We start from the raw sequence: 16,799 nt of genomic DNA, 5'->3' as shown, positions 1-16,799 counted from the left end.
TAGATAATACACAGTTTATAGTCATAAAACAAATTTTAATAGATTTCTAAATAGAAGTTGTCACCCAATTTTCTTGCATCTAAATTGAATGATGCCTCAAAATGATTCACAATAGCTGCTCTCGTTTCTAATCCTTTCCATTTCTAATGAAATTCTACCTCAAACGCTGTTCAAATTTCGGCAACCAAAATCTATTTTTATCAGTTACAACTAACCGATGAAATTACATAGACAGATCAAAATATTACTCTTTCAAAGCATTGAAATTATTATTTCAGTTTAAACTAATATAGTTTGATATAATTAGAGCAGAATATAATTTTTTTCTTCTCACCCCATTCAATATGACAGTGCTGAAATCTCACACACCCATTACTCCCCCGCATTTCTTACAACATCAATCTTATCCCAAACCACATAATTTACATAAAATGTTTTTGTTCTGCAATGACAATTGGGATTATTTTGTACTTTGGGGGATGTTTTTCAAACCAAAGTATTATATTATTGCCTCCTCCTTCCTGCCTTTCTTTTTCCCTCTTTCCTTTTCCTTTTTAAAAAAATTTGTGTCAAAATGATGAGTGAATTATTAAAAAATAGACAGTGTTTAATTGAGCTGTACATGAATAATTCATGCCATCTAATGAGCTGAGCTAGGAAATGCTAACATGTAAGTGAACTCTTATTCATTTAGTCTTGTCCTAAGTCGACTCCTGCAATTTTCAGCTATAACAGGGTCAAAATTGCCCAAAGTTGTTTCCTGAATTGTTCAATTAAAATGTTTCCAGCGCTCATATAAACATTAAGAAAAAGCATTTTCTACCACTTCCATGGAAAGCAAGCTGTGTTTTAAGAATGGAAACATGATTTGATAATTTTTCCTATCTGCATTAAGGTGAATGGCCTTGAGACCTTCTGAAGATGACAGAAGGTATTGTGTTAACCAAGGAGGTTTTGCATCTGTGTAGGAGATGGACATCTGTTTTGGAGTGAATATCCTTCCAATTCTTCTTTCTTCTGTAATGATCTTTAAGTATATCTATAAAGTTGGTTTGGACATCTCTCTACTAAAAAGTAATACATCTGTTTTTTGTGGTCCTGTGCACTTATAAAATTCTGATATTACATGACTATAGCAGTTCTTCTCAAATTTTCAGGTGCTAAGAATCACTTGGAAAGCATGCTAAAACAGATTCCTTTTCTCCATTCCCAGGAATCAGGAGTATTAAGGAGGGGCCTAAATTTGCATTTCTTGCAAATTCATTAGGTGATATTGATGTAACTGGTCTAAGGAAGACACTTTGAATAGGCCTGGACTGTAAAATCCTATTCAGCAGCTCAGAGAAGCATGGGATTGATGCCAAAAGGATCCTCTCTCATACAATATTTATACTAAGAAACATAATATTTTTACAGGTCTTATTTATATGGTGTTTACTTATAAAACATATATTTTATATATATGTGTATGTGTATATATATAACCTCTGGTATATACTGGGTACAGTTACATGAATTAATGGATACTTGTGGATTTTTGGCCTAATGGTTTAAATACTGTATTTGAATTTTCTTAAAATGTTGTAAATTTTTCACCTGTATTGTTCTTTATACTATACGAAGGGAAAATTTATGTTATAAATTCAACTCACCCACCCCAAGTGATGAAGAAGAAAGGAAAGAGGGGAGGAAAAGGGAGATAGAAAAGTAGACAGAAATTACCTCTGATGACAATGATGTAAATACTATGGACTCTTCGGGAAATACATAGTTTGTTTATGTGCTTTGGCCATAGGAGTTCAGTTAGGATTGTAAATATAGATGATGAAATGTTCTTTCTGAATGATTAGTTTGTGTGACAAAAACTTGAGTTGCGTGGCTAGTGTTTGAATGGCTGTACTTTATTTTTATTTTAAATAAAGTTATTTATGTATTTATTTATTATTTTTGGCTGTGTTGGGTCTTCCTTGTGGTGTGTGGGCTTTCTCTAGTTGTGGTGGCCTCTCTTGTTGCGGAGCATGGGCTCTAGGCGCATGGGCTTCAGTAGTTGTGGCTCACAGGCTCTAGAGCACAGGCTCAGTAGTTGTGGCACACGGGCTTAGTTGCTCTGGGGCATGTGGGATCTTCCTGGACCAGGCCTCGAACCCGTGTCCCCTGCATTGGCAGGCGGATTCTTAACCACTGCGCCACCAGGGAAGTCCTGAATGGCTGCACTTTAGACTTGGGTTTCCTGGGCTCAGTTTTCTTTTATCACTTACTAGTTATGTGAACTTGGGTCTGTTTCTTCAACTCTCTGTGCCTCACCTATAAAATAAGGAGAATAACAATTTCTGCCTTATGTGGTTAGTATGAGAAGTAAATGAGTGCATACATTTAAAGTGCTGGTTACAGAGTAAACATGCATGATTAGATTTTCTCCTTTCTCTTCTACTGCTGTTTCCTCCTTCTTCATATATTACTGGTCCACTGGACTTGCCTTTTGTAATGTCTTTATTGTGTCTTTTCATTTGCTTTTTTTTTTTTTTTTAGTTGAAAAGGAGTCTAGCTCTGGATTAGGACTGCCTTTACCACTTGCAACCTGTCTGACTTGGGGCAAGTTATTTAATGTGGGCCTCAACTGTATCATCTGTTAAATGATGATAATAGTCAAAAGAGCACTTACTTTGGGAGTCTGTGATGTCATGCTGATTTGTCGATTCACCCTTCTTCATCTTCTTTTGTTCTATCATTCAATTTTTATGCTAATTTTTAATAACTTACAACTTGCTATTTCAGGAAAAGGTGCTTTATTTGTGTACAAAAATAGACCGCTATAAACAAGCCAAACAGCCATTGTGTGAATCAAGCAATAAGAATTTATGGGGTCACACTAAGAAATCAGCTTTCCATCTGTTTGCTGAGAATGCAGAGATGCCTGAGATATAGCCCCTGCCTCCAAGCAGTTCAGTAAGGAAAGAGAAATACACATGAAGACCTTACAGTGTGATAAAGTCTACAACAGGGGCCATGCTGGCATCAAGGAAGGAACGAAATTTTGCTGGCAGTGTCCTGAAACTATTTAGAGGACAGAGTGAGTGGGCATCTATCGTGTCCATGAGCATGCATGAGCATTCCAGGGAGAAGAGACAAAACGTGCAAAAGTCTGAGAGGGTAAAGGAGGTCAGATCTCAGAGGGATGATCCAGGGAGATGGGGGCGGGAAGAGCATGGGAAGAACTTTCCAAATCGTGCTATAGAATTTGGACCCTATAAATAAAGAGGAACCATTAATGAGGTTTAAAAAACAGAGGATGAGTCAAATGATGATGAATGCCTGAAGTAGAGCAGTGGGCACAGGAGAAGCTTTAGATTTTAATTAGGAGGTAAGATCCACAAGGTAGTTGATTTGTTATTATGAAAGATGAGGTAGATGGAATCATCTTGATGCTTCTCCCCGGCAAATAGCTCACTTCTCATGGATCAGGCAAGATGACCAAGGAGTTATAACTGGGATCTCAACTGAAATTGCCCAGGTTCTATCTTCTGCCTGCAGGTGCATAAATGGTAGCAAAAATCTAACCCTCGGTGATTTTGGCCAAGCCATGGATCCAGACCAAAAGAACTGTCAGCCCACAAAGAGGGAAACCCTTCCATAATTGGTCTTCAGGGGGAAAACCTCTTAGATTAGGTCTGGCAGAAGGGCAGTTCTTCCTTATTTGGTTCATCCTTTTGTAATTCATCCACCTGGAGGAGATTTTTTTTTTAACATACAAAAGGGTCGTTCTAGCCAAAGCCATGGTCTGGGCTATGATCCATACTTGATATGACTACTGCCTGTACCACTTCCTACCAGTGTGATGTGGAGTAAGTTACTTAATCGATGCCCCAACTTTCTTACCTGTAAAATGACAGGAATAATCAAGTCCCAGAGAATGTTTGTGAAGATTACATTTAAAAACACATAGAATAGAGCTTAATAAAAGCACTCAGTTTTTAATTTTTATTAAAATGCAACAGCATCGGGCTTCCCTGGTGGCGCAGTGGTTGAGAGTCTGCCTGCCAATGCAGGGGACACGGGTTCGAGCCCTAGTTTGGGAAGAACCCACATGCCGCGGAGCAACTGGGCCCGTGAGCCACAGCTACTGAGCCTGCGCGTCTGGAGCCTGTGCTCCTCAACAAGAGAGGCCGCGATAGTGAGAGGCCCGTGCACCGCGATGAAGAGTGGCCCCCGCTCGCCGCAACTAGAGAAAGCCCTCGCACAGAAACGAAGACCCAACATAGACATAAATAAATAAATAAATAAATAAATAAATATATTAAAAAAAAAATGCAACAGCATTATATTGTACAAAGACAGCACAGAAGTTCATGAGATTTCAGTACTGTCCTCCTTCTGTGCAAGGCTTTGTGGCGCTGCCTTAAATGCCTCAATTCATTAGCATTTCACAGCTCAGAGATTGTAGCTTTTTTTTTTTTTAATTTGCTCTTAATTTTTTGAAGGAAAAGGTTTGTCAACCATTTCCTCTTCTCACCATGTATAAAATGTTAGTTAATTCAGAGCTTTTTGATGTCTGGGCACGCTTAGAAAATGTTACTTTATCTGCATTAGGACTGGTTTTCTCCTAAATTTACCCAGTCCCTGTCCCTATGTACAACTTGTCTCATATTTATCTTCAGCCATTTGGCAGAAATGATTAAATTCCTATGCCTCGACCACTGTGTAATATAAATAATATTTTCAAAAATCACAGTGATTAGGAATAAGATCATTTATTTTAACAGTCTTGCTGGAGTTTTTCATAGCACCATTTGTCTAAATAGTGCTAAGTATTTATCTCACCGATCCCTCTTTTTATCAGTTAGAAAGAAGGCAAATGTTTCCATTTCACAGATGCTGTAACTGTAGGGAACTCTCCAAATTATGAACTTTTCTTTTTTTTTTTAACTTTTCTAAACATTCTTTAGTTTTATGACAGAGAGCTGTAGATATTTAAATCCAAGTTATTTAATCTAGTATCATCCACCACAGGAGAAAATCATATGCCTTCCTATTGTCTTTCACTACTTAATTATCTAACCAACTTATAGAAAGGGAAAGGTTTTCACCTTATAAATCAGACATTAAAACCAGCATACATTTTCTATTTAATTTTGCATGACAAATGTTTTCATTTTGCATTAAATTATTACCCATTTTGATTGATTACTAGATTTTTATAAGTGTGCATTGGACTATAGAGAATATAAAGGTGAACTTTTCCTATATTCAAGGAGCTTGTGACCCAATATTATGCTGCAATCCATCTTCCTCTCCTAACACTTCTGCTAAGGTGTTCATGACCTGGTTTCATCTTTCTTTTAGAGTTATCACTATTCCCAAACCCTCTGTATTCCAACTATATTAAGATACTCACATTTCCACAAATCATCCAACTTTTCTAACAACCATGCTTTTGAATGTGGCTGTGATTCTTCACCCTAGAATGCTTTTTGAGCTTCTATCATATATAAAACACTATACTAGATGTCGAGTACCAAAAATGCATTAGACAAAGCTCCCTGCATGGAAATCTGACAAGTGACTCAATGGTAAATATTCTATTTCATAGGTCTGCATAGGACCAAGTCTCTTAAAAAGAATCTAAATAGAAATGAAGGCTTAAGACAAAGCCGAACTATGGTAGGTTTATACTAGAAAGCAAATTTTTGACAGAAAGAAGAAAGCAGGAACTGCTGGTCCTCGAAGGGCTATAGGTGTGTACATAGCTCTTGATCTCTGTCTAACATGGAACTACCAGCTTTGGTCAGCAGGATCCTAGCGTCTATACATCTGTGGTCTGAGAGTACTTCTCAAGGGAAAGAGTAGCATTAAGTATTTAATGTCTGTCTTCTTCACTATATTGTAAGCCTGCATGGCATGAATTATGTCTTGTTTGATTACCACTGTGAACCCTGAAGTTAGCTCCTGACACAGAGTGGGCACTCAATACATATTTGATAACTGAATAATAGCCAAAGAATCAAAATAATTAGAATTTAAATCCACTCTAAACAAAGGGTCCAGTATTCATAGAAAGGTATTTTGATGAGAATGTGAGGGTAATTTGGGGAATTGCCAGCACTAAAGGTTTGAGCCAGAGTAGTAAATACCTAATTGGGTATAAGTGGCAGGTCAGTCTCAAAAGAAAGTCACGACCGAGATTCCAGAGGCTTCATGTGACGGATTGGAAAATCGGAATTTCATCCCGAGGACATTGCAGTCATTGAAGAACATTAAGCAAGATGTGAGATGATCTGATTGACCCTTTTAAAAGATGATTCTAGAGGAAAGTAGGGACAAGGTTCAAGGCAGGGAGAAGAGTTGGGAGGCTATTATAATAATTTCTGTGGGAAATAGAGGAACTTTTTTCACAATGAGAATACCAATGTAGAGGAGTAAGCAGCACATCTAAGATTTCAGTTTTAGAGGCTGCAAGTTTGGAAGGGAAGACTATCAGATCAACATCAAATGCTGCCTTGGGTGATTTGCTGCCATTCACTGAGATGAGAAAGCATAAACTGAGAAGGAGCTTGAGGATGAAAACATGATGCATTTCAATTCTGGCCTGTGAGTTTGAGACACCTGTGAGATTTCTAAGAGGAGAAGTCAAGAGGCAGGAGAATATAGACTATGATTGTAAGGTGCGATTTCTGGGCTGGAGATGTGGAATCGGGAGTCACCAGCATATAAATGACAGTTGAAATCACAGGCAACATCCAGGGAGAATAGACAGAATGAGAAGAGAAGGGGTTTGAAAAGCAAAGTCAACGTTTAAGGGGAAAGTGAGGAAGAAGAGCCTGCAAAGGTTACTGACAAGAGTCATCACTATGGCTTGAGGCAAACATGGAAAGATGAAACATGCATATAGATTTTGCGAATAATTTTTAGAAAATAGAGCCAAAGAAAACTTTAAAATTAGAGTTAATCTTTTCATTTCTAATGATAGGTGTGGGAAATACATTTAATCACTGAAGAATTACCATTTTTCTCTACAAATTCACAGAACAGTATGGTTTGTAAGAATTTTTAGAATTGCTTTTGTAAAATAATGCCTATATTTAAAAACCTAAGCAAATATACATAGATGAGAATGGTAGAAGAAAAATTAAAAAGTAAAGTTAAAAGAATGTAATCAAGAGATAATCCCTAAAGGTTCATATCTCCATTTACTAACAGGAAACAAGGTTTCTGGGTCAGAGAACAGACAAATTATTTACTTACGTAAGAATCTTGGCATTGGTTCCCTGTGCTCCAAGCCTCCACAGGGCGACCGATGAGAGCCAGATGTGCCCTTCACATCCATGAGTTTGTACCACAGGAGAGGAACTGGGAAATGATGCATCTCAGAGCTTATATAGTGCAGCTGTGCCCGCTGCCCATCTTCCCCCTGGAGAAGAAAAGAGAAAGACCTTAACTTTCTAAAGAAAACAAATTCTCTCTGGGGAGGCAAAGGTCCCTTAGAATTATTATCCTTAGACGGTAAACAGATGGCTCCAGGGGAGATATTTCTAAATCTCTCAGGAGGTCTCTATCTTTAATTTCCAAGACTCATTTGCCATTCAAACATCCTTTAACCCCAATACAATATATTTCTCAGCAAGCCCGGCCATGCATAGGTGTGAACATATTCACGTAGCGTTGTTTCCCAACAATTACCAGAAGTGCTGGACTCTGAAACGGTCTTGGGTAATTATACTGAGGCAGAAACTAGCATCTCTGATTTGTAAAATGGGAAACGTTCCTCTTATGATTTTGCAAGTCCCAGCTGAGAGCAGTTGCTAAGAAGGGTTCTAAAGCTTAGTAAGTCAAAAATAGAGCTGGGGTCAGTGACCACGTGACGATGGATTCTACATCCAACTGCCACAAACTGGCTGTGAGAAGTAGAACAGGAACAGCATCTCCACCAGACTCAATAACATCGAGGGACCCTTAGAGCTTGAACAACATGTAATCTCTATTCATTGCTGGCCCCATCAGCCGCAGACAGACTGTATCACTTTCTCTTCTCTATTCTCACAGCAGTTTGTGTTAATCTCTTAGAGCATTTTTATTATAATTAGCTGCCCCTGTCATCCTCACTGGACTATGCATGAATACTTGATGGGATAAAATGTCTCTTGAGCACCTGTTACACGCAGGACATTGTGTTAAATGTGGCGAGAAATTCCAAGAAAACGATTACATCCTTAAGAATGCTTACTGTTTAGTGTTTTGTACATTTTGAGATATGGTTCTAAGCCATATTAAGTAAGAAAAAGAGAGAGAGACAGCGAGAGAGAGGAGAAATATGTAATTAACCATCAACAGAAGGGTAGATACTCTCTACTAAAATACATGTGTCTTTCAAGAGAAGTGAAAAAAGGAAGGTGAATGTTATCGTAGTCTTTGAAGGAAAAGGTGGCATAATATACCAGGGGAGGGGAGTGGAGAGATTTAGGTGGTGTTTGATACCGCAAACTGTCACTCCGATACTCATTATAATGAATAAAAATCTTAAATTAAAAATTTTTTCTGTATCCTCAATCATTAGCTATTTTATGCTGAAGCCATGCATGGGAATGTTCAAGAACGGTTATGAGGATTCAAAAATAGAAAATAATTTCCTTCTAGTTCAAACTTGATTGTTTTAAATTGTCACTCAAGCAGGAGTCTGAGTGTTGAACAAAATCAAGAGCTTGTGATGTATTTTCTCCCCAAGGAGATTTTAAAAATACCATCTATTAGCTTCAAGAGAATTAATTAACATTTGTAAAGGTCTTTAGTATACAATGCAATATAAAAAGAATGGAAATATTCTGAGAGACTCATACAGAAGTAAATTTCTTTTCCCTACATGATCATTAGGAAAAAGTTGCAATTGTCTAGACGTATTTTTAGTGATGTATATGAAGAAGAGAATTTAACTTGTTCAGTTCTTATACAGGTGTAATAATAGATGTTCACAATGTAATATTTCAAAGAGTGTATTTGACCTTTTTTCTTGTAGGGGTACAGATTTACCTCAAGACTACAAGGGATAAATTTCACTGTGCTCTTTATATAGCCCAGTATCAAGATAGTTCAAAGCTGACGTTTTAATTAAATCATACTTTTAAAATAATTGCTGGTCAAAGTTTAATGTAACAAATATTTTTCTCAAATCACATATTTTATGTAATTAGGGAATGTTCAGACAAATATCACACGTTCTACACATGAAATATTAAAAATTAGCAATTCATTGACTGCTAGGATGATTTCCAGTTTAGGTTTTATGTACATTTAGGATATAACAGATACAAAATATTAATCGTCATACCTACGTTAGTCATTACTATATCCAAGACAACAGACCACTATTTCCATTCATTTATATGTAATTTGTATCCAGCATGCATTCCTCTAGAATAGGCAAGTGTGTTGAACATAGTAAGCAAAGCCATTGATTTTGTTCAACATGCAGCAGTTTTCCTTTAAAATGTAGTTTTCTTTGTTATTATGATATTGCCATTTTTTCCCTATATAAAACAGACTATCTTTTCCCACGTAACATTTTCCTTTTCTTTTTTAAAAGTCCCACTGGAAAGATCAAGGACAGATGTAATTCACAGGTTAGCAAATACTACAAATGACAAGGACAGACCCGGGAGGTCACTTTGATTGAAACTCAACAATTATAAATTCCTTTAGGAAATTCTTATTTTTCTGTAGATTAGAATTGCTGCCACCATCACGGAAAACATCAGCTTCCTGCCAGTAGGCTGCCGTGGTGCTGAAGCTGCCTGAAAAATCATCCTGTTCTGAGATTGACATATTTATATGTATGTGTTTGTTTCATATTTTATTTCCCCTTTGTCTCTCTCTTTTCTCCAGTACAGTGCTCTTAATCCACGAGAATCTTGGGACATGTGGCATCCCACACTGGTGGCTGAAGCTTTATTTGCTATTGCAAATATATTCAGTTCCCTGCGACTGATCTCACTGTTTACTGCAAATTCTCACCTGGGGCCTCTGCAAATATCTCTGGGAAGAATGCTCCTGGACATTTTGAAGTTTCTATTCATCTACTGCCTTGTGTTGCTAGCATTTGCCAATGGCCTAAATCAATTGTACTTCTATTACGAAGAAACAAAAGGGTTAAGCTGTAAAGGCATACGATGTGAAAAGCAGAATAATGCATTTTCAACGTAAGTCTCGCAGACTTTTTTTTCTATTGGGAACGTTGGGCAGAATACAGAGTGTATTACATTTTGAATTTGAACCGTGACAAGTGGTTGCAAAGAAAAATTGTGCTTAGTGTGGAAAACAGAAATATCCAGTACATTTATTTTAAGTTTTAGTAAAATGGTCTTTTCTTTTAAATGACCTCCTATAAAAGACAGTTATGTATACTGTTTTAAAATGTGGAATAGAAAGAAACTTGTGCCTAGTGATAGCTTACAAGCACAGTAAGAGATAGAATATATGGAAAACCAATCATGGAAGAAAATCCAAATGCTTTTCAATCTTTGCTTAGGTGTTTTCCAGATACTGAAGTTCCTTCACATGTCTCTTTGATTCTCAGGTTCCCCATCCAAAAATCTAAGCATGGAGAAATAGTCCAAAATAGAGACCTCAGGCTAACCTAAGCCATGATTATGACACACATATAACCCTCTGTGCCCTTACAGCTGAGGAGCGTCAGGTCTTGCTCGGTGTCAAGCTCCGGTAATTCTCACAATCAGGCTTGCTGACAGCACAGGTTCACGGCCACGGTGTTTCATGCTCACACAGTTCTGATAGAAAACCCCTCTACTTGCCTGTGTCCATTTCCTTCCCACTATGATAAACAGTGAATTGGCAGATGGATTAAGAAGTGAGGTGATTTTCCTCTGCACAGTAACCACATGGGAACACATGGTGATTTTGTAGATGACTTTGAAAGTCAGCTGGCCATTCATCGGCCCTTCTAGAATTTTATGTAATCTCAGAGAGTACAGTAGTTTCTCCAGTGGGAGGAAATCAATAACGTCCTGTAAACTAAGTCACTTTTGGTTAAAATAATCTTGTTGGCTCAATTCTGTATCTGTTTTACCTTTGATCCCAGTATTTAAAACCCCATTTAAATTCATTAACGTCTGATTATTTGCACATAAGTTTTCATCGCAGCCTTAGCTGCCTCAGATCCTTTCAGAAATCGATTTGACACAAACCATGAATCATAAAGAAAACAAAAAGTCATCCCAGCTTCTCCTTGTCACTTTATCCCTTGCTCCAGCCTCTTTATTCTCCTGGACTTAAGCAGTTCTCCAGCCCGACCAGTTTACCCAGCCTTGTCATCTTCCTCACACTCTTTTCTCACCTAGTTCAGGAGGGATTCAGTGAAATCCCTTTGCAGCAATAGCCTGGTGAGGAATAGCCTTGGATTGTGTCTCAGTGTTGATATCAGAACTTGTCCTTCCCCACTCGCTCGTGATCCTTGACTTGGCAATTTGCTCCTGGCAACGGGGACTAGGGATTCACAGTAGTAGATCCCACCAACCTCCCCCTTCTTAGACTCAAATTCTGCCTCTAACCAAGTTCCTGGATAGTGCCTGTCTGCTGACTGGCCTCCTGGATTTCTGATGGACAGCCATTTTGCATGCTCCATCTTTCACAACTCCCTTGTTACTTTGCACTATGTGCCCTGGTGCGACTACTTGCCAAGACCACCCTGTTGACATTTGTGGTCACATACTTCTGATCATGCTTTGTCTTCCAGAAAGAACTTCCACACAGCCCATAGAACTGAGTTCCCTCTTCAGGTCTTCTTTAATTCAGGGAACAGCTCAGGTTCCAAGACCCAACCCCTTCTCAGACATATGATTCATCTGTAGTTAACAAGGTTCTATCTAACCCCATCCTAATTTATGATCCGTGAGATTCTCAGGAATCCCCTTGCCCTGTTACTGGTTTTGTGGTAAATGCTGACATATTGTGAGCTAATTTTAATATCTGTCTCAGAAGAATATGGCTAGAGAATCTGATGCAAAATATTTAATATAAATTTTATTCTAAAACAAACATGTTGAATTGCTTGGATTATGTATTCTTTTAGTGTATCCTTACCAATGGTTTTCTCTATTACCATGAAAAGCAACAGATAAACTGCATATCACTCCAATATTATAGGTCTAAATCATTCAATGCAAATAAACCAGGTGTTCTACTTGAATTCTTTTCCAGATAATGGAATGTAAACCTGCAAGCAACAAATTATTTTTGTTCAAAGTTACTCACAAAGAGTAACTGCTGTATGACTTGTTGCTTGCAGTTATAACTATATCTTCTTCTTTTTATAACTCTGCAACTTCCACAAATTTCAACCTTTTCTTTTTATTACCCCATCTCATGTCTTCCCTATGAAAATTTAAAAAAAGTTAATGTAAATTACCTAATACAGTGCTTGTCATATAATGTGATAAAAAATGTTATCCACTCCACTGCTTTTTATTAGTAGTAGTATCTAGTGTTTCCTTAGCTGTATTCACATGGTTCCTCTCTATAACCCCTTCCAGTCAGGGCACAAATGTATGCTGAAACTCTGAACTCTGTTTCTCATTGGCTGCTACTCCTGTCTCTCTCCTTCCTCTCATCCAAGCAACCCTGAAAAGAAGCCTAAACAAGATACCTTGTTCTTGCTCTAGAAAATAGCTGGAGGCTCCATATCACTACTATCAATGGACATTTATCTCTTTGTATCCTATTTAAACTGTGTCATTTGACCCTGTTTAACAGCTTCATTTTTAAAATCTTGCCCTCCTTTACTTTTAATATTACTATGTTTTAATACTTTATCTATTACTTTTCTAATCTTTCTCATGGTCCTCTAATAATTATATTTCAGTGATTGCTTTTAAATAGTGATCTGCCTTAGTAACTATCCTCTGACCCTGTTCCAATATCTCTGTGAAAACTCATCTGATGGATTTGGCCCTATATGTCTAAGAGATGACTCCTATATTCAATTTATATCACTAGCATGGGCCTCTCTCCCCAAGATCTGTAAGTCCAACTGTCTTTCGAATGCCTCTCCATGCAAATCTCCTAAACATTTAAACCCAATCAGAGAAAACTCATCAGAGTCTCTCTCACAACTTTTTAATTCCTCCTCCTCAAATCCCTTTCTTAGTCAATGCTACCACAACCCATTTCAGATACTTAAATCAAAAACTTGTGTTTTATACTAGATCCCTCTTTCTGCTCCCCCCCCCCCACATGCAGTCAGTCAATAAATGTCTACTCTTTATTGTCTCGGGGCCATCTTCCCTCGCTCGTTGACCCTGCCTAAATCTAAGTCCCTCTGCCCCTGGTCCCTGCCTTCCTTGATACGTCTTACATCCTGTTGCCTGAATGATCTTTCTAAGCCAAAATCTTGACACTCCTCTATTTAAAATACCTAAATGGTTTCTCATTCCTTATTGGATACAGTCAAATTTCTTAACTTGACATACCAGGTCCTTCAATGATCTGCCCCTTGCTTGCTTTTTTAGCTTCATCTTTCTCCATTCCCAAATAACACTTTATTCTTCAACATTTTCTAATGGGTTATCAATGCCTAAATATGTCCTATTCTTCTCTCATCCCAGAAGGCTCTTGTTCTGCCCTCTCACTTGGCAAAGTTCTATTTTGTGTTCCAAAACTTATCTCAGATGTACCTTTTCCAAGATGCCTTCCTGACTGTGAGCTCCCAGTGGGAATAGGCTGTGATCTGTCTTCTGTGTCTCTCTGTGCATTTTCCCACCAGCAAGTGGACACTTCTTCCTGCCCCTTGAATGCTTCCAGGTTGTTTTCTCTTTGACATGGGAAGAACTACATGTTACTAAAAGAAACCAAATATTTAATCACTGAAATTATTCTGCATAGAATTTTAAACCAATAGTCTCTGGGTAAGGGGCTCTCTTATGAATACAGAGGCATGGACCTTGTGACAGATATTTTCTCATTAAGAAAATGCCTTTTATGTTGATTGGAGCTGTATTTCTGATAATTGAAAGTGGCCAACTGAAGTCGTACTTTGTTTTAATATTACTTAATTCCTTATAAACTAAGAATAAAACAGTCAGATGTCTTGTATTAACTTATGTTTCCTCATCGATTTCATCTCAAAGATAGAGGGAAATGCAACTGTGAAATACATGACCTTTTTACCTGTTCTCTTTCTCTAGTTGTAAGTATTTAACTGGGGAATAAGCTCATTTTTAAAAGTAGAAATTGAAAAATAGCCTCAAGAAACAAGAGACATCTTTAGGATGGCAATGCTATAGAAGTTGCCAGGTCTTAGTCTTTAACCAAGATTCTATGCAAAGTGTGATTTAATTAAGGGTGCCATTATCCTGGAAAGCTTTCTGTCCTTATCTTTCCATAGAATTAGGAAAATAGTTGCCACATAAAGGCAACCTAAAATGTGATGCAGCTAACGCTAATGGCCCTTCAATCTATGGGCAATGTTTTTATCAATAATTATGAAAACAATTTTAGAACAATGGCTTTGAAATATTAACTTAGATTGATTTTTTAATCCATGTAATAAAAGAATAATTAGCTAAGAAACACCAGTGTCTTGATAACAGGGTCTTGATTCATCTAAAACTAAATATATTTTGGTTAAGTGGAACTATTCTGCAAATCTTACTTCTGATTCATTCAACTGAAAAAATGAAAAGAAAATAAAAATAAGAATGAAATTCAGAGTTAATCTCAAAATGTCATCTTGTTTTGAATTTTCTTATTTTCAAATTTTAATTAAATATGCAAATAAATGTTTTGCCAAAGGGTCTGCTAATATCCTAATGATGAATAGTTCTTATTTAGGTAGAAGAAGATCAGAATTATTCAACAATAACAATCCATTTACTCTACATCACTTTTTTATTTGAACATTTAGAAAAGTAACTGTTACGGGATTTATGTGGCAACATTTTATATAATTTATTATATCACTCATGTAACTTCTACTCTCTCTCTGAACTGCTATTGAGGTCAGGGAAAAACCAGTTGAATTATATTTGTATATTCACAGTGAGAATATGCACTGTTTAGAAAGGAAGAACAAAATCATTTCACATTGAATCCAATGACACTGTCATTAATCTTAGAAATTCTCCCTAAAGCTACTGAAAATAAAGAACTCATGGCCTTGGGTCAAATTTACTTTTTTTCTGAGAAAGTTTTCAAAGAATACCTTCTAGTGGCCTTTGTCTGAGGCCAATGAATCATATTAAACTTTCCCTGATATTGTTAGAATCTGACATCTGGTTGTCCTTTAAGAATATATGGTGAACTCTTCACAAAGTACATCCCTGCCAGCAAGTCAAGGTCTGATTGAGGTTGATCACATTGAAACCTTTATGATAATTTGCCCCATTGAGAGTTGAACAGCCCTAGCAAAATAATTCAGTGAAGAAACCATTACATTTCATATCCTATAGTTAAAATTTTATTATACAATTAAAAATATGAAATGGCTTACTTAAAAAAAAAACCAATTAATTTAAGAAAAGAAATCCTGAACACCAGTTAAGGCATCCTTAGTTAGATTCTCCTTGTCATACTGATCAGAAATTCATGGATTGTTTCAAGTAACAGGAGTTTGGTACAAGAATCCAGCCCTTTGATTCTCTGAGCAAGGGTTGATCTTAGCAAGGGCAGAGCCTAGAGCAAGACCTGGCTTCAAGAAGAGCAGGAGTTGATGTAGAGCTGGACCATGGGATTTTTTTTCCTCTGAGAACCGATATTAACATGACTTAGCTACTCCACGTGTATTCTCTTCAGGGTTTACTTATTATCTGGCTTATTTATTCTCAATTCTCTGTTTCTTAGTTTGTGCTGTCTCAAACCTTTGGCTTCTCATAATTCCAGTGATCCTAATTCTACATCATAACTCCTGTCATTTCAGTACTTTTTAATGACTACCTCAGTCTCTTGATATTTCTAAGGTAAACTTTCACAGAGAGGAAATCTGATAGTTTAAGCTCATCTTTTCACATCAGGCCATACCACTGTCCCCTGGCCTCGTATGAATTTGCTCTCCTTGGGGCATTTGACCACTGAAATCCCACATCCTTAGTCATCATGCCACATATAAGATAATTGTGCTTTTGTTTTCACAACATAACTTAAATACAGTCTTTTTTTAACCATTTCTCAAAGAATATAAGAGTTCCATTGTCTTTTTATTACATTAAGGTGTCATAATGGTCCTACTGAAACAATTCTTCATTTGGGTTCAGACACTCTTCATCTTATTCCATTTTTGGAGTAAGTTAAGTAATGAAGAAAATGTTCCCTGAAATATGAAAATTAGCAAATCTTATTATCTGACCATTCTGAGACATTTTGTCATCATACAGGATTCACTCTGTGCAATTTTAATTGTAAATGTGGAAATCCATAATGATAACATTATTTTTAATCCTTCTATAATCAAAAAGGAAAATCAGGTAAAAGAACTTACATTTTTTAAAGACTAAGCCTGCAGATTTATTATTTATTAACTGTCAGTGCCCTGGGACACAGGTTTGTAAACTTGTTATGAAAAGGACAGGTAGTAAATATTTTAGGCTTTGTGGGCCGTATGTTCTGTGTTGCAACTACTCACGGCTGTCATTGTAACACAAAAGAAACCATAGACAGTGTATAAATGAATTGGCATGGTTGTGTTTCAATAAAACTTTATGTGCGTTGAAATATGAATTTATATAATTTTCACATGTCACAAAATATCACTCTTCTTTTGATTTTTTTTTTCCAACCCTTTGAAAAAGTAGAAACCATTCTTAACT

At 36.9% G+C, this 16,799-nt stretch overlaps 1 protein-coding gene and 1 long non-coding RNA gene across 9 annotated transcripts in view; one reads left to right on the top strand and one right to left on the bottom strand.

The window, feature by feature from the left end:
* Positions 1 to 16,799, bottom strand: part of LOC132352565 (uncharacterized) — a 534,321-nt gene that overhangs the window by 33,345 nt on the left and 484,177 nt on the right. For all 8 annotated transcript variants that reach the window (XR_009498784.1, XR_009498781.1, XR_009498782.1 and 5 more), the window contains one exon: positions 7,240 to 7,405. This is a non-coding gene — a long non-coding RNA (uncharacterized LOC132352565). The remainder of the gene's footprint in view (positions 1 to 7,239; positions 7,406 to 16,799) is intronic.
* Positions 1 to 16,799, top strand: part of TRPC4 (transient receptor potential cation channel subfamily C member 4) — a 166,481-nt gene that overhangs the window by 132,630 nt on the left and 17,052 nt on the right. Inside the window, exon 6 of the mRNA XM_059903117.1 lies at positions 9,871 to 10,184. Coding sequence (XP_059759100.1) covers positions 9,871 to 10,184 — 314 coding nt within the window. The remainder of the gene's footprint in view (positions 1 to 9,870; positions 10,185 to 16,799) is intronic.

This window comes from Balaenoptera ricei, chromosome 18 (assembly GCF_028023285.1).
Source record: "Balaenoptera ricei isolate mBalRic1 chromosome 18, mBalRic1.hap2, whole genome shotgun sequence".
In the NCBI taxonomy this organism is placed as follows: domain Eukaryota; kingdom Metazoa; phylum Chordata; class Mammalia; order Artiodactyla; family Balaenopteridae; genus Balaenoptera; species Balaenoptera ricei.
This window is presented reverse-complemented; position numbering and strand designations above follow the sequence as displayed.